The following is a 25,863-nucleotide window of genomic DNA, read 5'->3' on the forward strand; positions in this document are numbered from 1 at the left end:
TTGGTGAAATAGTTGATGCATTGGTTTTGATTTTCCAAAATTCCCTAGATTTGGGGATTGTTCCATTAGGTTGGAAAATAGCAAATGTAACTCCTTTATTCAAAAAGGGAGAAAGATAGAAAGCAGGAAACTACTGGCCAGTTAGCCTAACATCTGTCATAGGGAAAATGTTAGAAGCTATTATTAAAGATGTTATAGTAGGGCACTTAAAAAAAATCAAAGGCAATGAGGCAGAGTCAATATGCTTTTGTGAAAGGGAAATCATGTTTAATCAATTTATTGGAGTTCTTTGAAGGATTCACATGTACTGTGGATAAAGGGAAACTGGTGGATGCATTGTACTTAGATTTCCAGAAGGGATTTGATGAGGTGCCACATCAAAGGTTATTGAGGAAAATAAAAGCTTATGGTGTAGGGGGCAACATATTGGCATGGATAGAAGATTGGCTGGCTAACAGGAAGCAGAGAGGTGGCATAAATGGGTCTGGTTGGCAGGATGTGATGAGTGGTTTGCCACAGGCATCAGTGCTGGGGTCTCAACTTTTTAGAATTTATATAAATGATTTGGACGAAGAGACTGAAGGTATGGTTGTTAAATTTGCTGACGACACAAAGATAGGTAGGAAAGTAAATTGTGAAGAGGACATAAGGAGGTTACAAAGGGACATAGGTAGGTTAAATGAGTGGGCAAACATCTGGTAAATGGAGTATAATGTGGGAAAATGTGAAATTGTCCATTTGGCAGCAAGAATGAAAAAAAACTCATTATCTAAATGGTACAGCTCGGAGATTCAGAAGGATCTGGTTGTCCTAGTGCATGAATCATAAAATATATCATGCAGGTAATTAGGAAAGCTAATAAAATGTTATCGTTTATTGTGAGGGGAATTGATTACAAAAGTAGGGGGTTTGTGCTTCAGTTGTACAGGGCACTGGTGAGACCACAACCTCGACTACTGTGTAGAGTACTGGTCTCTTTATTTAAGGAAAGATGTAAATGCATTAGAAGCAGTTCAGAGAAGGTTTACTAGACTAATACCAGGAAGGGGCGGGTTGTCCTATGAAGAAAGGTTGGACAGGTTAGGCTTGTATCCATTCAAGTTTAGAAGAGCAAGAGGCAACTTGATCGAAACCTCTAAGATCCTGAGTAGTCATGACAGGTTGAATGTGGAGAGGACGTTTCCTCTTGTGGGAGGATCTAGAACTAGTGGTCACCATTTAAAAATAAGGGGTCGCTCATTTCCTCCTCAAAGGAGGAAAGATTTTTTTCTCTCCAAGTTGAGAGTCTTTGGAACTCTCTTCCTCAAAAGGCGGTGGAAGCAGAGTCTTTGAATATTTTTTAAGTCAGAGCTAGATAGATTCTTGGTTAACAAGGGGGTGAAAGGTTATTGGGGGTAGGCAGGAATGTGGGGTTGAGGATAATATCAGATCAGCCATGATCTTATTGAATGGCAGAGCAGGCTCAAAGGACCCAAGTGGCCCATTCCTGTTCCTAATTCATATGTTCGTATGTTTTTTAGTAGGAGCCAAACTTGCATTTACGTGTCTTGGTTTTAAAAAAAAGTTTCAATAAGATAACACTGACGATAAACATCAGGTTAATGTACTGACTGGGTAAACTGCAGACCCAATGACTTCCCAAAAATAATTGCTTTATCAAGCTCAATGTCAAGTTTCATTTGTGCCTTTTTCATACAAAGTTTACACAACAGCCAAGGTAACTCACTAGAGACCTAAACCTATAAAATGGCTTACTCCAGCTATTTTACACGGAATAATTACAACTCTCTTTACTGACCTCAATATGTTGTCATCGCCAAACCTCAAGCAAATATCATTTTTATATTCCTTAAGCTTGATCTTCACTACTTATTCAACCTAGATAACATTTTAACCAATTTGTTCCACATACTGTCAAAACATACGAGCATTGCACAGTTAAATGAGTACTGTTAGGAACTAGAAATAGTTTAATAAAGTTATATTTGTATTTGTGGGTGTTAGGAATGAGTTTTAGCTTTAAGTTTAAGTTTAATTTATATTTAAGTATGTTAAGTGTTAGAATCATATCTCTCAAGACTGATTTTTTCTTTTACAAAATGAAATGACATGGTATGATCTGGACATTTGGATGTTAACCTGGGATGTATTTTTTAAAAAGGTCATAAGTTCACCTTGGAATTGTCAACGAGCAGTTCTCTTCCAAGAAATCACCTGACCTATATGGTACTTGAGAAGGAATTGTTTTGTTCGTGTCGAGTTTTAAAGCACTTTAATTAATGAAGCTGGGAGACAAAAAAGGCAATCACATAGGTGAAAAAATAGCTTAAGTTGTGAACCTGATTTTTGAAGGCAGTCTTGTTGGAGAACAAGCTGAGAAAGTAAATCTCCCTCTCTCGACTTTGCCTAAAATTGTATGTGGCTATCAAACAGTAGCCAGAGAACCCTCATCAGAGTGTAACCAGTCAGCATTTGGACCTGCAAAGCTGGACAGATGGTGGAAACTTCCAGGCATCTACCGGGACAAGTGGCCTTTATTTTATAATGCCCATCCTCCAAAGCCCATCTTTGCAGAGAGACTCTGTGCTTTGTTCATGTGTGTGTGCGCGTGTGTGTGCTGGGGGCATTCTTTAGGAAGACACAGATAGTTATACCTCCAGATTACAATTGTGTGTTAACCAGTACTTGCGACTTGTTAAAAGATTTGTTTTAAAAATGAATTAATCATTGAGTTTTTGGAAGAAGCCTGGTCAGAGTCTCTTTTCCTCTGGGTACTAGAGGTATAGGTACACAATTGGCCATCTCGGTGAGAAAATGATACATTTAAGTTAATGGTTCGGCCTACGGAGTAGTGGGGCTTGATAATTCATGCACTCCTCTCATCCTGGTCGTAACAAAAGAAAGGGGGAATTTGAGTTTTGGTTTCACTTTAAAAGGTGCCTGCATTCGAATGAGGTTTTACGACTCTTGAAGGGAAGTTAAAACAAACACAAGGTAGAAAAACTGTACTGTTGCCTAGCAATAGGGGTCCAGAGAGAGGAATCCACAGACACAGAAAAACAGAACAACAGTTTAAACCAGGAGCCAAGCAAAGCTGGACACAGCAGAGGGAACTGCTGTGGGAGCAGATTTCCCAAAAGAACTGAAAGATCCCAAAGCCAAGGAGTGAGACAGAAAGGAGGGGTCCCAAGAAGACCTTCTAGTCAAAGGAAAAGGACAGAAGTCTGGAAAAGGTCCTGTTAAGTGAAGTTAAAAGTGGGAGCAGAGGAAGGTTCTAAGCTTAAAGGGATGCAGGCTTAAGGCAAAATAGGCTTGCGAAAAGCCAGAAGATCCAAGGAGGCAGCCAAAAGTCTGTAACTCTTTACTATGGGCATGTAAAGCAGTTGGGTTCTGTTGGCACGGCTGAGTATCTGAGAGAGAGTGCATGGAAGGCAAAGCTTGAATGCACATGGCAATCCAGGGGAGAGGAACATCGGAAGCAGAGTTTGAAACCATGGAGGTGGACCCTTGTAGAAGGCGTCCGAGAGAAAGCGGTGTTTGGGAGAAGATTCCAAAGTGGGTTCTTCGAGAATGGAGATTAGAAACTCCGTGTGAAAGACTGAGTTCAGTGAGACTGACTGGCTCATGGTGTGAAAAGCATCAGGGGGAAGTAGATGAGAGATCCATAGCATCTGTTTGGGGTGGCATCTGTCAATTGGTTTCAGAGTGCGGTGTACCTGACCACAGGTCATCTGTTGGTTTACACGGACTGCGTTCATCTTTTCTTGTTTAATAAGTGTTTTACTGTTTTGTTAGAAGTTCATCAGCTGACTCCTGTGACTCTGTTCAGTAGCCACTCTCCACATATCGAAACAAAAAATAAAAGTTAGGATCTATCAAGCCGGGTTCCACCACTGGGATCTGACTTGTCCAGTGGTCACGTCAGCTGGGATCATAACAGTACACAACTAACACAATAATCATAGGGCTAAAACCCCTTGTGACAATTATAATTTGTTTGCTTCAATATCTTCATCACCTTCCTCAGAATTCTCTAATGCATGTCATTGAGGAACCTGCCTTTCCACTTCGGCAGTTCATTGCATAAATGATATTGAGTCACACTTTAACCACCTATTAACGCTTCATTTGACATTTCTGGGATTCATTCACTTATTGTTGCAGTTCCAATTCTGTTTCCTGCTATCATAGCCAGATATGTAAAGAAGCTTTCATCCTCATTCTCCCGGTCTTTAAGCTTTGCATTGTATGGACATATGCATCCAGTATCTGGCCCATTTCTAAATCTGGCATTCATCAAGTCCCCTTTTGTTTTATCACTACATAATGTCCGTTTGTCCAATGAGCAATGAAAGAAATGACTGTTTCCATATGAATTATTTGAAGGCTGTAGACATCTAATCTAACAGGGTCTCCCTGTCCAAGAATCGAACACCACTTAGAACCAAGAGCCTGCCCATTTGAGACACCTTAGCACAATGCAGAAATTTAAATGCTACTGTTGATCCAGGATTCCCGAAATTTAATTGTCAACCTTTACACAATCTGTTAAATTCCATGATATATTCCTTCTTGAAGTGATCTTAGAAACTAGGAACAGGAGTAGGTCATTCGGCCCTTCGAGCCTGCTCCGCTATTCAATATGATCATGGCTGATCCTCTATCTCAATGCCATATTCCCACCTTCTCTCCATACCCCCTGATGCCCTTAATATCCAAAGATTTATCAATTTCTTTCTTGAATATACTAATTGGCCCGGCCTCCTCAGCCTCTGTGGTAGAGAATTCCACAAGTTACCCACAGTGAAGAAAATTTTCCTCAGTCCTAAATGGCTTGCCCCATATCCTGACACTGTGGCCCCTGGTGCTAGATCCCTCAGCCAGGGGAAAACATCCTCCCTGCATCCAGTCTGTCTGGCCCTGTTAGAATTTTATACGTTTCAATCAGATCCCCTTCATTCTCCTAAACTCTAGCGAATACAGGCCCAGTTGAACCAATCTCTCCCCATACGACAGTCCTGCTATCCCCGGTGTCAGCCTGATGAACCTTTGCTGCACTCCCTCTATGGCAAGTATATCCTTTCTTAGGTAGGGAGACCAAAACTGCAAGCAATACTCCAAGTGTGGTCTCACCAAAGCCCTGTGCAACTGCACTAAGACATCCCTACTTCTGAACTCAAAATCCCTCTTGCAATGAAGGCTAACATACCATCTGCCTTCCTAATTGCTTGCTCACCTGTTTTCCAAAATCTAAGTCTTACCATGCTTCATAGGTATTCAAAAGATCATCATTTTTAGAAATGTCATCATTTTTGAACCTTCACCATCATCCAACTTCTCACAAAATACTTCTGATCATTTCTGGTAGGAAGCAACAATGCCAAGACTATACACTATTTGCTCTTTGGGAGGGACATAACCATCGTCCAAGGAGGGAATGCATGTGTTGGGGAAGTGGAACACACGTCCATTTTGAATATCGTGTGGCAATATCAGATAGAGTCAGATCAGGTACAGCATGAGCCAGACACTGGTCAAGGTTCCTCCTACTGCACCTCAAGTCTAATGCTAAGAAACCTTTATAATAGAAGCAAAACACTGCGGGTGCTGGAAATCTGAAATGAAATCAGAAAATGCTGAATAAAACTCAGCTGGCCTGACAGCATCTGTGGAGAGAGAAACAGAGTTAATGTTTCAAGTACGTAGGATAGCACCTTCTGATTAGGTACTTCACAGCCTTCAGGACTTAACACAGAGTTCAACAACTTCAGACCATGAACTCTGACACCACCCCCCCCCAACCCCCCACAGGCTCAGCCTGTTAACTTTTTCTTATGTTTGCTTTCTGAGAGCACTGACCCTCATTCTACTATTAACATATTCTGCCATCTGATCTTTAGGCCACTATTAGCACCTTCCTTGATATTTGCACTATTAACACCCCCTTTACCTTGTGTCCATGACATCTTTGCCAAATCTCTCCTGAGCTCCCACCTAACCCTGATCTAATATTTTGCTCCACCTCTTCCACTGTATAAAATCCATCACATTTCTACCTCTCCCTTCCACTCTGAAGAGTTATACAGACTCAAAACATTAACTCTATTTCTCTCTCCACTGATGCTGCCAGACCTGCTGAGTTTTTCTAGCATTAGCTAAGAAACCTTTACTACTCTGGTCTGAATGCCAGCTACTGTATGGCCTCTCCAACTGAGAATATTAATTTGGCCTAATTGGAGGGCAGTTTTGTGCTTTGAACCTATAATTATTCTGGAGCAGGTTCAAATCTGCATCCTTGCAGTGGGAAAATAGTGCGTCAATTCACTTATTAATTAATTTAATTAAAACAATTTAATTAAAAACATACACAACAGAATTCTATGAAGTAAAAATAAATGGAATACTGGAGTTTGGTGTGCCTTTAAAACATTTCAGCACTGCAGAGGGTAAAGCTGGGGTCACAGATGCAAAAGGCAGACATTACTGTTAACTTTCAATGTTTAAAATAAAAAGTACTTCCTAATAAAGGGATTTGATGTAACATACAATGTCATAAAAGACCATGGCATTTGTAACTAAGTACTTATAGAAATGACAAAAAATTTTGCCCTTCTGAGTTCAGAAATGTGAACAGTCCTTTGATTGCAGTTTTAGGTAAGAGATCACAACTAACGAGTTTGATTGGTTAAAGAAATGCATGAGGAATGTAAGTCAAATTATTACAATTGAAAAAGGTCACTTGTACACAATAAACGTTCTAACATAAAGAGATCAAAAAATAACTGACAAGTATTTGTGGACAAAGGAACAATCACCAAATGCCACTACTCATGTTACACCAGAAATGAACAAACATTCAATTAAATCAAACTTGTTAATTCACAATTAAATTTACATTTTTTCCTGTTTTCTTCATCAGGAAGACAGGAATGTACAAGACCAGAAAATGCCATTGCAGTCCATTCAGCCACTAGATATTACTAATGCATGAGAAATATATCTTACATCCCACCTTTTTTTTTCCTCTTGATGTACATATCCAACTTTCTTAAATTTGGGAATGATAGTCCAGTTACAGTACTAAACAAGCAACACAAAGGTTATGAACTTTAATCCCACCATGGCTTTGTTGTGAAATTGAACTCAATATTTTGAGAAATAAGAGTAGTCTGTCAAGATGGTTCTGCCATTCAGTTAATCTTGGTTTATCAATACCCAACACCACTCATCCACCTTTCTTCCATATCATTTGGACTTCATTGCACTCTCTCCCATGCCTGGATATAATTCTCGTGATAGTGAGCCACACCTGTACTTCATAGAAATCATATAAGTTTACAGCTCAGAAGGAGGCCTTTCAGTCTATTGTATGTGTGCCAACTGAAAAATAGCTATCCAGCCTAATCCCAGTTTTTGGCTCTTGATCCATAGCCTTGTAGGATAGGGCACTTCAAGTGCATATCCAAGTACTTCTTAAATTCACCCTTTGAGGCAGATCCCACCACCCTCAGTGAAATAAATACTCCTCGCTTCCTCACTAATCCTTTTACCAATTACTTTAAATCTATATCCCTATTTATTGACATCCCTGCTAAAAGAAACAGGTCCATCCTATCTACTCTACCTAGCCTCTCAATATTCTACACTTCAATTCACACACCATCTTGACTACTAAATATATCACCATTCCCTCACTGTCGCTGGGTCAAAATCCTGGAATTACCTCCCTAATAGCTCTGTGGGTGTACCTACACCACATGGGCTGCATTGGTTCAAGGAGGCAGCTCACCACCACCTTCTCAAGGGCAATTAGGGATGGGCAATAAATGCTGATACAGCCAGCAAAGTCCACATCCTATGAATGAATAAAAAAAACTTCTCCCCTCAGACTCCTCTGTTCTGAAGAAAACCTTAGCCTATCCACTCTTTCCTCATTGTTAAAATCCCTTAGTCCAGACAAAATCCTCCTAACTCTCCTCTGCAGCCATGGCTCAATTTATATCATAAAGGTTGTGGGTTCAAGTCCAACTTCAAGGCTTGAGCACAAAAATCAAAGCTGACATTCCAGTGCAGAACTGATGGAGTGCCGACTTTCAGATGAGACATTAAACCAAGACAATGCTGCCCTCACAGATGGATGCAAAAGATCACATGGGATTATTTCGAAGGACAGGCGTGTTAACCCAAGCGTCCTGGTCACTATTTAACCCTCAACCAAATCACTAAGACAAATTATCAGGTCATTATTGCATTGCTGTATGTGGGAATTTACTTTATGCAAATTGGCCACATTTCCTGCATGACAACATTTCAAAAGTACTTGGCTGTAAAGCGCTTTGGGACATCCTGTGATCATGAAGACTCCAAATAAACGCAAGTCTTTTTTTGTCTCTAGTATGATCACATCTTTCCTGTAATGCTGTTACCAGAACAATGCACTGTACTCTAGCTGTTGTCTAACTAGTGTTTAACATTGTTCTAGCATAAGCTCCCAGCTCCTACATTCTATGCAATGGCTAATAAAAGGAAAGTATCCCATATGCCTTCTTAACTATCTTACCTACCTGTCTTGCTACCTTCAGGGATCTGTGGAGATGCAGTTCACAGTCTCTCTGTTCCTCTATACTTTTAGTATCCTAGCATTTATACTGTCTTGTTTGCCCTCTGCAAATGCATTACCTCACACTTCTCTGGATTGAATTCCATTTGTCACTTGTCTGCCCTCCTGATCAGTCCATTGATATCTTCCTCTCGTCTACAATGTTTTTCCTCACTAACAACCAAATGGTCAATTTTTATTTAATCTGCAAACTTATTAAATCATGCCCCCTACTTTAAGTCAAGATCTTGTGATGCAGTGGGTAGCATCCCTGTCTCTGAGGCTCCAGATTCGAATCCTAACCCAGGCCTTGATGGCCAAGGAGGGTACATTCATAGTGCAGCCAATCAGGTCGAGTATTGATCTGCAGATCGTTCCAACATATGCCAATGACAGGTGGTAAGAGTGGGAGAGATTCCTGGCCAGGCATGTGAGAGAGAAAGTTGGAGCCTCTACCATCCATATCCATAGCTCCGGAATACAACGCATATGTAAGCATGCATGTTAAGTGAACTGTAACACACCACCACATTTAACTCTAAGTCATTGATATATACCAGGAAAAGCAAGAGACCTAATACTAAGTCCTGCAGAATCCCTCCAGTCACAAAAACACCTGTGACCATCACCCTTTGCTTCTCACCAATGTCAACTAGCTATTCTGCCTTGGATCCTAATGGCTTTTAGCTTTCTAACCAGTCTGTCATATGGGATCTTGTCAAACGCCTTGCTAAATTCATGTGGACAACATCAAACCTGCTAGCTTCATATCTACTGTTCATACTACCTCCTCAAAAAATTCAATCAAACTGGTTAGGCATGACAATACCTTAACAAATCCATGTTAACTGTCCTCGATTAATCCTTGTCTGTCTAAATGACAATTTATACTGTACCTCAGTCAGCCCCCTCCAGAAGAGGTTGGATCAATGCTTTGTACATACATAATCATTTCCTTAGATTGGTGCTCAATTTCTCAGGCTATACAGCCTCAGGTCCTATTTGCTCTTTCTAATACTGCTATTCTGCTGATGTCTTCAGTGATCTATCCACCAGTACTTCTTAATCCTTCTCCTGCATTGTGAGAATTACCATTACTTATCCTTTCCCCAATCTCAAAATTTTGCATTTGTCCATGTAATACCTATTACTTGTCAGCCCATGTTACTAACGTTGCTCTACTGTGTAAAAAATAAATGATGGCAAATTGTAGCAACCATTAGATTACTCAACATTTCAAATCATATTTCTACACCAATTAGTTCGGTTTTAAAGTATGGGTCCATAATATGCTTGATAACAACAACCCCCCACAGCTCTGGCCTCAATTACCAAAATGAAATTAAATTGCCATTTAAAATTTTTATCTAGAATTTTAATTACATTTTTGAAATATCAATTAAAAAAAGTTTCACATTTCTGGATTACATATTTAACAATCAATAAACTTTCATTGATATAGTACCTTTCATGATTAATGCTTCACAGTTAAGCTATTCTGATGTAGACATTGTTACAATACTGAGGAATATGGCAGATAATCAGTGCAAAAGAAGTTCTGCCAAATAAAAGGAATATATTACCAAAGCATGTGTTTTGGAGGTTGAATGAGAAATAAACATTCACCAACGTACCAAGAAAACTCTGAAAACATAGAATCTTTTATGTTCATCTGAGAGATGAGGCAAGCTTGGTTTAACTCCTCATCCAAAAGGCATCTCCCTTGATTGTTCAACTTCAGTGCCACACTGAAGTATCAGCCTAGATTAGATGATCAAATCTCTAGAACGAGGCTTGAGCAATCTAACACAGAGCAAGAACAGTACCACGGAGCCAAGACTGACGCAAGTAAAACAAACAAGGTGCATTACACAAAGACTGAAATGGTTTGAATGATCTGCTAGGCAATAAATCAGGGAAAAAACACTGGGGCTATTCATGATACAATTGATTGCTGTTATGCAAGTGGTAGGACATGGAAGAAGGGGATAATAATCATTTTTTCTCATCTCTGACTTTTTTTTGTTATTCAATTAGATAGAATTTACTGCTCAGAAACAGGCCATTTGGCCCAATGGGTCTAGGCCTGTGTTTATGCTCCAAGTGAGCCTCCTCTCATCCTAATTCAGCTGACTACATTAGTATAGCCTCCTATTACTTTCTCATCATGTATTGATCTACCTTCTCATTAAATGGATCTATGCTGTTCACCTCAACAATTCCATTCAGTAGTAATCTCACTACAATCTCATTACCTCATACAATCATTATATGATGTGGGCGTTGTTGGCTCGACCACCATTTGTTGCCCATCCCTAATTGTCCTTGAGATCCCTACCCTATTATAACCCATCATTAATTTTAAAAGTCACTCCTCAGACTTCCCTTTTTTAAGAGGAAAAAATGCTCCAACCGATCCAGTCTTTCCTCGTCTTTCTCAAATCTGGTGATCATCCTTGCAAATAGTTTTGCACCCTCTCCAGTGCCTCTATATTATTTTTGTAATTTGGGGATCAGAGGACAGTACTCTTTTGTGTGGTTCTGCCAATGTTCCATGCAAGTTTAACATAACTTCTCTGCTTTTGATTTTGATCCTTCCAGAAATAAAGCCTAGAGCTTTAGAGCAACTTTAAAATTCAGTTCCTGCCTGTGGCATGAAGCAGGGCATGTATATATTAAAAAAGATGCCTCAACAAAATAATTTCAAAAGAGGCCAAATTATAAATGAGGTATAAATGGAATACATCACCAATCCTATAGTAATTAACGCTGACCATATTTCACTCAAAACTGTAATCAGCGCCTCCTCCCATCAATTTCTCATGTGGCAATACAAAACACATGACTTGACATGATATGCAGCATAACATGACTAGTCACTTACACCATCGTTTAACAGCGCTCTAATCCGGGCTCACAGGAGAAATAAAACAGGTGAGCGAAAGAGGAAGCGGTTCTTAAAATCCTGAGAGAAATTTATGTCAGACCAACCCTCTCAGAGAGCTGCTGTTAAAAAAAATCCCCTCCCCCTCCATAAACAATATGAAAGAAGAAAATGTTTTCACCGTTTTTAGGTAAACTCTGAATAACACTGACAGCAGCTTCAAATCTTCTCTCGTGAATGGATTTAGTATCCGCCATCTTTTGCAGGTGAAGGGGGTCCAAACCTTAAGGCTCTTTTTTCCACCCCAGCTCTGACTTTAAATGAAACAAAACAAGCGAATTGTAAACATACAGACTAGGCCCGTGCCTAGTTTACACGACGAAGCTGAAAGCAGTGGCCGGACAAAACTGTCGGGATTTAATCCGGTGGTGGTGGGGTAGAGCTGTCAGTGCTTAGTTGCAGCCCTTGCCATGGTCCTAAACGCTGCCTTTAAACCACCTTTAGATCGTATACTGTAATCCGCAGGAAAATGTCCGGGACCGCTCACATCATCATCCCAGACCGAGGGCGCACACTGCAGGCTGGGAGTTGTAGTTCTGGGTGACTGCCATTATCCCGGATTTAACTCGGTGCTTGGGGGGGGTAGTGTGACTACAGCTCCCAGCAGGCATGGCACAGGCAACTCTTCAACTCCAGCTGCGAAGTGATCACAATGCTCTGTAACAACTAGTTTGGGAGATTTAATTTTGAAACAAACCTTTTCTTTAACACAGAGTTTATTTTGAAACCGCTCATAGATTCACATTTTTTTAAAAAATGCTATCATAATGAAATGTTTACACCAAGGCTATAATTTTCCTCTTCCCTAAATTAAGCAAAATCATGGGTTTATTATAGTCAAATTGGTGCAAAACTAAACAAATTAAGAGACAAAGACCTGGTCCATCATAAACTTTTTAATAGCCTAACTCTCCAACCATGATATCTCTAGGATATGATTCCTTTGACATATGTTTTTTTAATTAATACAATTGAATAATATCATACCTTTTTAATTGTTTATCGGATGTGAGTGTCACTGCCAAGGCCAGCATTTATTGCCCATTCCTAATTGCCTTCGAGATTTCAGTGAGATTTCCCTCTCCACCACTCTGTTGCAAATGGTAGTAAAGCTTTTCTCTGGTTTTAAGGGTTTTGAGCTCCTATTTGTTATGTGAACAGACTGGTAAAAACACTCCTTTCAAGTGAAGCAGCATTTCACTTGCATTTCCCCCAACTTAGTCTATTGCATTCGTTGCTCCCAATGCGGTCTCCTCTACATTGGAGAGACCAAACGTAAACTGGGCAACCGCTTTGCAGAACACCTGCGGTCTGTCTGCAAGAATGACCCAAACCTCCCTGTCGCTTGCCATTTTAACACTCCACCCTGCTCTCTTGCCCACATGTCTGTCCTTGGCTTGCTGCATTGTTCCAGTGAAGCCCAACGCAAACTGGAGGAACAACACCTCATCTTCCGACTAGGCACTTTACAGCCTTCTGGACTGAATATTGAATTCAACAACTTTAGATCTTGAACTCTCTCCTCCATCCCCACCCCCTTTCTGTTTCTTCCCCCTTCCTTTTGTTTTTTCCAATAATTTATATAGATTTTTCTTTTCCCACCTATTTCCATTATTTTTAAATCTTTTATGCCCCCCCCACCCCCACTAGAGCTATACCTTGAGTGCCCTACCATCCATTCTTAATTAGCGCATTCATTTAGATAATATCACCAACACCTATGTGTTCTTTTGTTCTTTTGTCTGTGACATCTTTTGATTATCTGCTGCTATCACTGCTTGCTTGTCCCTACAACCATACCAACCCCCTCCACTTCTCTCCCCCCATCCACCCCACCCCACCCCACCCCACCTTACCTTACCTTACCTTAAACCAGCTTATATTTCACCCCTCTCCTTGGATTCACCCAGTTCTGCTGAAGGGTCATGAGGACTTGAAACATCAACTCTTTTCTTCTCCGCCGATGCTGCAAGACCTGCTGAGTTTTTCCAGGTAATTCTGTTTTTGTTTTAGGCTGGTAAAAACATTGTCATGGGACTGATGAGATAATGTTGGAACAAGTTTATTAAGTTCTCAGGTAAACCACACTTACTCTTTTCTACATATTCTATATTGTGGAGTTTTGAATGTTCTTACCTTTCTACTTCTGCTTTTGTGTTCACATGATCTATTTTAAGGCTGAAACTACTTCAGTAAAACAGTTTTCCCTGGGTTGAAACCAGCTTTAAAGATTGATTTTCCAGTAAATGTAAAGCTTATGAATGAAAATGCATAATATTTTGGACTACCTTTTATTTCCTTAATAATCTTATATAGCTCTATAAGATATTATGCATGAAGTGAAAGACCATTTAGCCTGTTTTGAGGGATTTTGATTGAGAACACACCAGAAAAAATGCCTGCTTTATAAAAATACAATAGGCTATTTGCTTTCTTCTAACCAGAAAAATGGGACTTGCATCAATGTCTCATCCAAAAGATGGCATATTTGGTAATGCAGCAATCCCTTGGTACCGGAATGAAATATCAGATTAGAATAAACTTGGTCAGTAGGCTCTTGCATTCTAAGGGATCATCACCCAGGAGTTAAAATTCCTCATATTGATAATCTTACAAATTGCACCTTGACATTAATTCATTGACTTTAAATTAGTCAATTTGTATAATAAGAAAAGGAAACTACTCATATATGGTTGTGAATTTTGAAATTAATTTCTAAAGCAACTTTGAAATTATGTAAAGGAAAAGAAGCTATCAATTTAATTTATTCCAACACCAGACTTTCTGTCGACCAATTGCCAGCATTTAAAGTACTTTTTTTAAAACTCATACTTTTAACTTGTAGTTGAGTTGTTGGTAACCCGAGCAGCCATCAAATTACATGATTTACCAAACCAAGTTTGCAAAGCTGCACATGTGGTAGCATATACTAAGAAATGTGAAACTGCCTCTTAAGTTACCTTAAGAACTAAATAGAATGTTTTTTATATTTATTCTTTCGTAGGATGTGAGCATCACTGGCTAGGCCAGCATTTGTTGCCCATCCTTAAATGCCCTTCAGAATGTTGTGGTGTGCTGCCTTTTTGAACTGCAGGTCTGACAGCATCTGTAGAGAGAGTTACAGAGTCAAAATTTCTACTGAAACATTAACTCTGTTTCCCTTTCGACAGATGCTGCCAGACCTGCTGAGTATTTTCAGCATGTTATGTTTTTATTTCAGATTTCCAGCATCCGTAGTATTTTTTTTTCATTGTAGATTCTCTCATTTTGGAGATGGCCTGTGCCTGGCACTTGTGTTACGCAAATGTTACTTGCCACTTATCAGCCCAAGCCTGAATGTTGTCCAGATCTTGCTGCATATGGACACGGACTGCTTCAGTATTTGAGAAGTTGCCAATGGTGCTGAACATTGTGCAATCATCAGCGAGCATCCCCACTTCTGACCTGAGGTACCATCTGGCACCACTGATCTGGAACTGACTTGAATTGTGTAACTTGGGGGATTTAATCACCAATATTTAATAATTTTATGACATAAAGAAAGATGAAAGAAAGGCTTGCGTTTATATAGTGCTTTTCACAACTTCAGTATATCCCGAAGTGTTTTACAGTCAATGGAATATTTTTGAGGTATGGTCATTGTTTTAATGTAGGTAACATGGCAGTTTATTTGACAGATCCAACAAACAGCAATGTGATAATGACCAGATAATATTTTTAGTGCACTTGGTTGAGTGGTAAGTATTCTGTGATGGTAATGGGATTTTTGCTTTCACCTGAGAGAGCACATTGGGCTTCAGATTAATGTCTTAATTGTAAGACAGAAGGCTGAATTTAACGAGGCACCCATGGGCAGGAAAGCAGGCAGGTGGACTAGTAAATTAGGGCAGTGTACCATTGGTGGCATGCCAACCCCTGCCCCTACCACAATTTTACAAGCTGCAGGGGAGGTGTCGGGTGAGTTGCTTGCCTGGGGCTCAAATGAGGCCCTTAAGTGGGCAAATAATGCCCAATTAAGGACCTAATCCCACCGCTGCTCTGATTTAACAGGTGGTGGGAGACTGTGCCGTCTGGCAGGTTTAACCCTGTGGGTTGCTGACCAGTTGTTTTTATTCATCCATGGGATGTGGGCATCGCTGGCTGGGCCAGCATTTATCGCCCATCCCTAATTGCCCTTGAGAAAGTGATGGTGAGCTGCCTTCTTGAACCGCTGCAGCCCATGTGGTGTAGGTACACCCACAGTGCTGTTAGGAAAGGAGCTCCAGGATTTTGACCTAGCGACAGTGAAGGGACAACGATATATTTCCAAGTCAGAATGCTGAGTGACTTGGAGGGGAACTTGCAGGTATTGGTGTTTCCATCCATTGGCTGCCCTTGCCCGTCTAGATGGTAGTGGTCATGGTTTTGGAAGGTGCTGTCTATAATCCTCTGGCAAGTCAGGGTGCTGTGGCTCTTTCCACCACCATACTACATGAATGGATTCTATGGGATGAGGGATATCCCTTGAAGAAATGGCTACTCACAACTTTATGTGACTCTGAGACAGTGGCATAGAGGCACTACAGCTGCTAACAAGGACCACCATCAAGCTTCTGAAGATGCGGTTCCAGTGCCTGGGCTTATAGGTGGCACCCTGCACTACATTTCTGCAAGGACCTCGTGCATTGCGGTGGTTTGCTGCACTCTCCAAAACATAGCCCTCCAGAAAGGTGTTGGTCTTACAGACAGTGAGGCACTGCATGGACACAGCTCATCAGAGAAAGAGGAGGGACAGGACATGGAAGAGGAGGTGGCAGAGGATGAGGAGGAAGATGTTGAGTAGGGAAGCACCCCAACTACGACGCTAGTTTCTGCACCCCACACTCCATATGTTCACAGTGTCTGAGACCTCCATCTAGGCCTGTTTATTCTGGGAGGGCAGCCTTCTCCTGTTACTTTCCTTTAGCAATGAGTGTAATGGTGCCAAAACAGTTGATAGGTTAGGTTCGAAGCGGTTATAGTAGCTGATCATAGCCAGGATGGACTTGAGTTCTGTTATATTGGATGGTGAAGGTGCATCTTTTATTGGCTGAATTTTAACCTCTACCAGATGGAAAGCCATGGTGTCCACCCTGTGACCTAGATAAGGGATCTCTGGTGCTTGAACTATACATTTTTCCTTCTTTAACCATACACCAGCTTCCATGAACCTTCTTGGCATGTCCTCTAGGTTGGGCAAGTGTTCTGTCTTGGTTGAACGAGTGATGAGAACATCATCCAAATGTACTACTACTCATGGGACCCCTTGCAAAAGACTCTCCATTGTTCTAAAGGGTAGACAAGTGTACTGATAGAAACCCTTGTGTGTTTTAATAGTCATGTATTCTCTCGACGTGCTATTCAGTTCCAATTGTTGGTAGGCATGGCTCATGTCCAAATTCGTACAGGACTTGCCTCCAGCAAGGTTGGCATATAAGTCATCTATCCTTGGAATGGAGTACTTGTCTAGTTTTGCTGCCTTATTTACAGTCAATTTATAGTCCCCACAGATGCGTGTGGTACAGTCAGGCTTAACCACTGGAACTATGGGTACGGCTCACTCCAAGAATTGGACATGTTGGATGATGCCCAACTTTTCTAACCTGCACACTTCTGCACGCATCTTTTCTTTCCATGTATAAGGCACAGGCCTGGCCTTAAAGAAATGTGGTGTTGCCTGAGGATCAACATGTATCTTGGCATGCATGCCTTTTAACTTCCATAATTCATCCCGAAAAACCATGTTGTATTTCCTCAGTAGTTCTGGGATTCTATCTGATTTTAGGTGAAATATCTCAGACCAGTCAAGTTTGATCTTTGAAGCCAATCCCAACCTAAAAGTCTGGGTCCCTCTCCCTTCACTGTTACAGACAGTTGGGCTGTCTGTTGTTTGTAATAGACTGGGACAGTGACGATGCCCTTTTCTGGAATAGATTCTCCTGTGCAACTTTTTAATTAAGTAGCCGTCCACTCCAGGTTTATTGGCTGTCTTCCTTAATTAATGTACCTGAAAGTGTGCTGCCCTACCATCGTAGTTGAGGGACCAGTATCCACTTCCATTGTCAGTGGCTTCTAATTCACATATCACCATAATTGGCTCAGTCTTCACAGTGGCCACATTATATAAAGAGTAAACATCAGGAGCAGCAGCTTCAGCCTTTGCTGTACTCGTTACTTCTATCATGTTTGTTTGCCGTTTCGCAGACTGCTTCAACTTTGTCCGGCATTCCCAAACCAAGTGACCATTCATATGACAGTATTGGCATTCTGCATCTTTGAATTTACAGGTATCCATCTGCTCCATGGCCATCACCACATCAGTAGCAATTGTGTCTTGAAACCAATGATGAAGCGTTTCTGTCAGGCTTCTTAATGTTTCTCACAGTGGCCATTGACTCACAGTTTAATTCTGCAGGTCTGACCATGCTCAGCGGCAGGTTCCCATCCAACATGAAGTATGGCACCATTATCCATGTGCTGCAAAGACTGTGAGTCTCTCCCAGCACTTTCTATGGTGATGGAGATTTCTAGTTTGCATTTAAAATAGATATCGACCTTGGCAAACAATCACCGCTGTATGATGTCATCTTTGACACCACATACCAATCGGTCCCACAGCATATTGTTTGAAATGTTTCCGAAGTCACAGTATTCTGTTCACTGCTTGAGTTTCGCTACATAGGTTGCGATGGACTCCCCCGGGGCCCGACTCTTGAATTGAAATTAAAGTGCTGCATTATCACGATGTTTATTTTCACTTGGTCCACTAAGTCGTGATAAGACATGGAATTGGGCATACTCGGGGCAGTCAGGTTACGAATCAGGTTATATGTTTTACTGCTTTGTACCCTTAAGAGGATTGCTTTCCACTTTTCTTTGGCGGTTCTTTCATTTGCTACAAAGTAAAATCCAAGGTGCTCAACATCCTGGCTCCAAACTTCAATATTATTAGCAAACTTCAGCATTATATGGATTGATTCTTCCAAACAGCGGCATGGCTGGTGAGTAGTTTTTTAAAATCCCATTTACTTGCAGTAACAGGGCAAGGTGCAGAGCCGAAGTTGATTTCACCCTTGCCATCAAATTTAATGACTCTACGGAGCAGACTGGTTTCATCAAGAAACAGTTAAACTTCATTACAGAGACATTCTCAGTGCTTGCTCGCTCGCCCAGATCTCCCACCCCTTGGATTGCCCATGCTAAGAACTCACTGGTTGGAATTAATTTTAAAGTTTGTGTGCATATCTTCATTGGATTAAAGGCAATTGGTCTGAAGGCTTTGATGTGGTAGAAGATGAGTTAGGTTTGAAATATTAAGTAGGTAAACAAAGGTGTCAAGGGAACATTTGCATTTTTAAATAAACCAGACTAGATTGTTTTCAAAGGAGGGGTGAAATGTGTCACCTAGCCAGGTGAAGTTTAGAAACAGTGTGTTTATTTTTCCGAAAGATTACTGGTAAGACCTAGTACTATGAGAGATTTTTATTATCAGAAAGTTAAAGTGCAAGACATAGCGAAACAATGGGAATTTGCATTCAAAAAGGAAAATATGAAAAAGGAGCAAAGGCTGTGTGCAAGGATAGGCATTTTAAAGATCTAACAAATATGAAAAGCCTTCAGCATCTAGGTCTCAAGCTGCTGTTTAACTGAAATTAAGAAAACTCACTTTGAATTCGACTGGTTCAGGCTATTGTGTGTCACTTTGCCTGGGTCTTTTAAAATCTGTCTTACTGTTGCCTTAACAAAGCTTACAAGGGGAGTGAGTGAGTCTTAGTGTTACACCCTCAGTTTATGCTATTTTATTTTAGATATTGGACAATTTGAGCACATTCTCAAATTTAAGATACTCAGACCACTTATTGGAATGATTAGCACCACTGCAATTAAGAGAATACCTAAGGCTGTATGTCTTGTATAAACAATGAGTTAGTAATCAGCAAATAAATAGTTTGTAACTGTCGTAAACAGATAAGCAATCCATTCCTTCACTGTATAAAAATACCATCTCTTAGATTTAGTGGTGTGAAAAATCTTTGTTATTCATTTTTACATTAGTGATTCTAAAAATAAAGATATTATGCCTTTTATAAGTGTAACAATCACTGGCAAATATTTACATTTGTGGTTGTATCAGAAACTTTTGTTTTACAAAAATATAAATCAGACACTAACCTTTAAAATTAGATCATAAAGCAACTGGGGCATCTCTATTTAGAAAGCCATTGATTAAACTAACACTGTGCATCTTTGTCCTTCGGTAAATCACATGTTTACTTGTATACTGGACTTTTTGAAGAGGTCACATGTTACTGATGTCAATAGCCAAAGACACTATTTATTTTTGCTACATCTAACGTTTAGGCTTTTTAAAAAACAATAACACTTTCAAGCTGGTTTTTCAGTAAATGCAAATAAAGTTGCTTTTGTTTTGACAATGCAACAATGCGAATATAGCTTTCAGTCTTCCAAACTCTGACTGCAGATCTCAGAATTTTATATTATATTACATTGTGTTGCTGATCCTGATAGCTCTTTTTTATTCTCTGGCCAATAGCTTTTTTTGTCCCTTTATGAAAGACACACCTAATGTCTGGTTACAGTTTCAAAGTGGCTAGTTGCCTCCTTATAACTTACCGAGCAGCCATTCTTCACACATAACAGAGAAAAGTGAGAATTGACATGCTCTTTGACTATTGAGGCATCATACGCAAGCTCATCTGTACTCATCCAAAGCCAATAAACATAGGTTTTCCAGTAAAAATCACTATATTCTGATCTAGAGTGGGGAACTCAGTTGACTTTTTTCCTACCAAGAATGGTGATGACAATTGTAGCAGCCCTGTGGTCTCCCAGTGGAGATGAGCAAACAATCCAGATTGGGAACTGAACATAAGAATATAACAAATACAAGCAGGAGTAGGCCATTTGGCCCCTCGTGCCTGTTCCGCCATTCACAACACCATGGCTAATCTGTTTGTGGCCTTAACTCTGCTTTCTTTACTGCACCCCCATAACCCTTAACTCGCTTGTCATTTCAAAAAATCTGTCTAACTCAGCCTTGAATAAATGCAATGACCCAGCCACGACTGTTCACTGGGGAAGAGAATTCCAAAGACTAACAATCCTCAGAGAAAAAAATCCTCATCTCCATCTTAAATGGAGACCCCTTGTTTGGAAACTGTGCCCCCAGTTCTAGATTCCCTTACAAGAGGAAACATCCTGTCAGGATCTACCCTGTCAAGCCTTCTCAGAATCTTATATGTTTCAATAAGATCAACAATCATTCTTCTTAACTCCAATGAGTATAGGCTCAACCTGCTCAACCTTTCTTCATAAGACAAACCTCTCATCCCAAGAATCAGCCTAGTGAAACTAATGGTTGCAGAACACTGAGATGCAAAGAGATCTGGGTGTCCTAGTGTATGAATCACAAAAGTTTAGTATGCAGGAACAGCAAGTAATTAGGAAAATTAATAGAATGTTATCGTTTATTGTAAGGGGAATTGAATACAAAAGTAGATAGTTTATGCTTCAGTTATACAGGGCATTAGTGGGACCACATCCGGAGTACTATGTACAGCATTGGTCTCCTTATTTAAGGATGGATGTAAATGCATTGGAAATAGGGAAGGGAGAGTTGACTTATGAGGAAAGGTTGGACAGACTAGGCTGTATCAGCTGGAGTTTAGAAGAGTAAGAAGCAACTTGATTGAAATATAAATAATCCTGAGGGGTCTTGATAGGATGGATGTGGAAAGGATGTTTCCTCTTGTGGGAGAATCTGGAACTAGGGGCCACTATTTAAAAATAAGGGATCACCCATTTAAGACAGAGATGAATAGAAATGTTTTCTCTCTGAGGGTAGTAAACCTTTGGATCTCTCTTCCTCAGAAGGTAGAAGCAAATCTTTGAATATTTTTAAGGCAGAGCTAGATTGATTCTTGATAAGCAAGGGGATGAAAGGTTATTGTGGGGAGGTGGGAATTTGGAGTTGAGAATACAATCAGATCAGCCATGATCTTACCGAATGGTGGAGTAGGCTTGAGGTGCCGAGTGGCCTACTCCTGCTCTTAATTTGTATGTTCATATGTTTCTTTCTCTGAACTGTCTCCAAAGTATATCCCTCCTTAAGTAAGATGACCAAAGATGCACACAGTATTCTAGGTGTGGTGTGACCAATGCACATTTGTAGCAAGACTTTTCTATTTTTATACTCCATCCTCCTTGCAATAAAGGTCAACATTTCTCTTTGCCTTCCTAATTACTAAGGACTTCTTGCTGTATGTGGTTTGATTCTACATTGTGCAGCAGTCCACAAAGGGGCAGTACAATTAGAAATAGAAGGTTAGGTTTTCATCTCTTTTTTTCATTGACATTGTCATTGAGCCAACTCAATAAAAACACAGACCATTGAGAACCTTGAGCATCTGATAACACTCCGAGAGTTAGATCTGTATGACAACCAGATCAATCAACTAGAATTTAATCATAGAATCTAAAAATATTTAAGTGTTATGATCCCAGCTGATGTTAATACTGGACAAGTCAGATCCCATGGTGGAACCTGCCTTGATAGATCCTAACTTTCATTTTTTTGTTTAGAAACATGAAGGGTGGCTACTGAACAGAGTCACAGGAGCCAGCCAATGAACTTTTAATAAAAGAATAAAACCTTTATTAACATATATATGAACGTACAAAATAGGAGTAGGCCACTCAGCCCTCAAACCAGTTCTGCCATTCAATAAGATCATGGCCGATCTGAATATAACCTCAACTGCACATTCCTGCCTACCCCTGATAACCTTTCACTCCCTTGTTAACCAAGAATCTAACTCTGGCTTAAAAGATACTCAAAGACTCTATTTCCACTGCCTCTTGAGGAAGAGAGTTCCAAAGACTCACAGCCCTCCGAAAGAAAAACTTTCTCCTCATCCCTGTCTTAAATGAGCAACTCTTTATTTTTAAACAGTGACTCCTAGTTTTAGATTCTCCCACAAGAGGAAGCATCCTCTCCACATCCACCCTGTCAAGAATCCTTAGGATCTTAAAGGTTTCAATTAAGTCACCCCTTGCTCTTCTAAATTCCAGTGGATGCAAGCCTAACCTGTCCAGCCTTTCCTCATAAGTCAACCCATCCATTCCTGGTATTAGTCTGGTAAACCTTCTGTGAACTGCTTCTAATGCATTTACATATTTCTTTAAATAAGGAGACCAATACTGTACACAATACTCCAGTTGTGGCCTCACCAATGCCTCAACTGAAGCATAACCCCCCTACTTTTGTAATCAATTTCCCCCACAATAAATGATAACATTCTATTAGCTTTCCTAATTACCTGTTGTACCTGCATACTAACCTTTTGTGATTCATGCAATAGGACACCCAGATCCCTCTGAATCTGAGCTCTGCATTTCTCACCATTTAAATAATAAACTTCTTTGTTATTCTTCTGCCAAAATGAATGACTTCACATTTGCCCACATTACACTCAAATTACCAGATGTTTTCCCACTCACTTAACCTATCTATGTCACTTTGTAACCTCCTTACATCCTCTTCACAATTTACTTTCCTACCTATCTTCATGTCATCAGCAAATTTAGCCACCATTCCTTCGGTCCTTTCATCCAAGTCATTTATATAAATCGTAAAAAGTTGAGGCCCCAGCATTGATTCCTGTGGCACATTGCTTGTCAAATCCTGCCAACCAGAAAAATGTACATTTATGCCAACTCTATGTTTCCTGTTAGCTAACCAATCTTCTATCCATGCCAATATGTTACCCCCTACACCAAGAGCTTTTATTTTCTGCAATAACCTTTGATGTGGCACCTCATCAAATGCTTTCTGGAAATCTAAGTACATTACATTCACCGGTTCCCCTTTATCCACAGCACATGTCATGCCTTCAAAGAACTCCAATAAATTGGTTAACATGATTTCCCTTTTATAAAACCATGTTGACTCTGCCTGACTGCCTTGAATTTTTCTGAGTGCCCTACTATAACCTCTTTAATAATAGCTTCTAGCATTTTCCCTATGACAGATGTTAGGCTAACTGGCCTTTGGTTCCTGTTTTCTGTCTCCCACCTTTTTTAAATAAAGGAGTTATATTTGCTATTTTCCAATCTAATGGAACCTTCCCTGAATCTAGGGAATTTTGGAAAACTAAAACCAATGCATCAACTATTTCACTAGCCACTTCTTTCAAGACCTTAGAGTGAAGTCCATCTGGACCTGTTCATTTGTCAGCCCGCATCTTCAACAATATCACTTCCCTGGTGTTTGTAATTTTCCTGAATTCCTCCTTCCCTTTCATTTCATGATTCACAGCTATCTCCGGGTTGTTATTTTTGTTCTCTTATAGCGAAGACTGAAGAAAATATCTGTTTAATTTGTCTGCCATCTCCATACTTTCCATTATCAATTCCCCAGATGTACTCTCTATAGGACCAACGCTAATTTGTTAACTGTTTTCTCATTTAAATATCTATAGAAACTGTAAGTGTCCATCTTTATATTATGAGCTAGCTTTTTCTCATACCCTAATTTTCCCTCCTTTTTAATGTTTTGTCATTCTTTGCTGTTCTTTATATTCTTTCCAATCTTCTGATCTGCCACCTGTCTTTGCGTAATTATATGCTTTTTAACTTTTCTAACTATGTTATAATACTTCCTCACTGACACCTATACTTTTACAGATATAGATAGATAGACTCCTAAGGTTAACACAAGTTACAAAAGCTATCTTTACCTTTTGCCTTTAGAACCTGCTCCCTGCAGTTCCCTCTCCTAGCAGATTGCTGACAACTTGGTATCACCCTTGAGATCCAGAACTCACTTGACATTCACTGTTACTTTAACTTTAGAACAACTTTAGAACAAGATCCTTAGACTTATTTTTCTCAGCAATCTGCAAGTATGTCCAGTTAGAGAAAGACTTCGAACAGCTTTTCTTCACCTTAGACCATAATGACCAACTGAACTCAAACTGCTTTTCTGCTTCTCTCTATCTCTCTGTGTGGGCCTCCTGTTGCTAGGCAACAGCCCATTTTTTCTATTTTGCGTTTGTTTTAACTTCCCTTTAAGAGTCGTAAAACCTCATTAAAATGTAGGCATCTTTGAAAGTGAAACTAAAACCCAAGTTCCCCCTTTCTTAACACACCAATACAGAAACACAAATTATACTTAAACTTAAAGCTAAAACTCATTCCTAACACCCACAAATACAACTGACTTAAAAATATCTCTATTTTCTAACAGCAAGGATTCTGTTCGGCCCATCATATCTGCCTGTGGCAGCTCTTTGAAAGAGCTGTCCAATTAGTCTTACTCTCCTGCTTTTTTCTCAGATAGCCTTGTAAACGTTTCTTTTCAAGTTCAGGTATATATCAAATTTCCATTTGAAAGTTACTATTGGAATTGTTTCCACCACCCTTCCAGATCGTACCAAACTGATATACTAAAAAAATTCACATCCCCACCTGCTTCTTTTACTTTTAACCTGCATTTGTATAGACTATGAACCAGCAGGAATGGTTTTCCTTATTAATCTTATCAAAACCCCTCAATTTTGAAGACACCTATAAATTTCCTTTTACCCTTGTCTGTGCTAAGGAGAACAATTCCTGCTTCTCAAATCTTTCCACATAATTGAAGTCCTTCATCCTTAATACCATGCTGGCAAATCTCCTGTATATTTTTTCCAAAGCTTTGACATCCTTCCTGATGGGTGGTGCCCAGAATGGGATATAATCATCCAAATGAAGCCTGAGCAATGATTTAGGAAAGTTTAGTCTAACCTTTTCACGTGAGGGGGCCACATTTCAATTTTTGGAATATACCCAAGAGTAGTATTGAGGTAAATAGAATACTTGGAGAGTTTGATAGAAGTAGAGTAGGCAATGGTAAGTCATTAAATGGGGTCAGAGTAAGGCGGGGCGGAATTTAAAAGGCTGTATCAGGATTAATGTGCTCGTATGTGAATGCATGGAGAGTTTTAATAAGATTGGTGAACCACAGGTTAAAAAATAGAATTATGATGTTATTGCTATAACAGAGATGTGGCTCAAAGAAGGGCAAGACTAGGCATTAAATATTTCTGGACACAAGGTGTTTGAGAGACAGGAAAGGAAGAAAAGGATCGGAGTGGCAGCATTGATTAAAAATGGCATTACAATATTGGAGAGAGAGGATGTTCCAGAGGGGTCTGTGACTTGAGGTAAGGAATGAAAAAAGTGCAATAAGATCGACCATTGTAACATATTGACCATCAACTAGTGGAAGAGGTGTAGAGAA

At 39.9% G+C, this 25,863-nt stretch overlaps 1 protein-coding gene across 5 annotated transcripts in view; it reads right to left on the bottom strand.

Annotated features, from left to right (window-relative positions):
- acbd5a (acyl-CoA binding domain containing 5a) overlaps positions 1–12,046 on the bottom strand; it is a 113,801-nt gene extending 101,755 nt beyond the window's left edge. For 3 of the 5 annotated variants that reach the window (XM_041184692.1, XM_041184688.1, XM_041184687.1), the window contains exon 1: positions 11,665–12,046. Coding sequence is in view for 2 of the 5 variants with exons in the window: in XM_041184688.1 (XP_041040622.1) it covers positions 11,665–11,740 (76 nt within the window). In the remaining 3 variants the exon portion in view is untranslated. Of the gene's footprint in view, positions 1–10,182; positions 10,202–10,233; positions 10,351–11,664 lie in introns of those variants that run through there. The other 2 variants (XM_041184690.1, XM_041184691.1) reach the window with 2 other exon arrangements.
- Between the last annotated feature and the right edge of the window lie 13,817 nt (positions 12,047–25,863).

The sequence above is a fragment of the Carcharodon carcharias genome, chromosome 3 (assembly GCF_017639515.1).
Source record: "Carcharodon carcharias isolate sCarCar2 chromosome 3, sCarCar2.pri, whole genome shotgun sequence".
NCBI lineage: Eukaryota > Metazoa > Chordata > Chondrichthyes > Lamniformes > Lamnidae > Carcharodon > Carcharodon carcharias.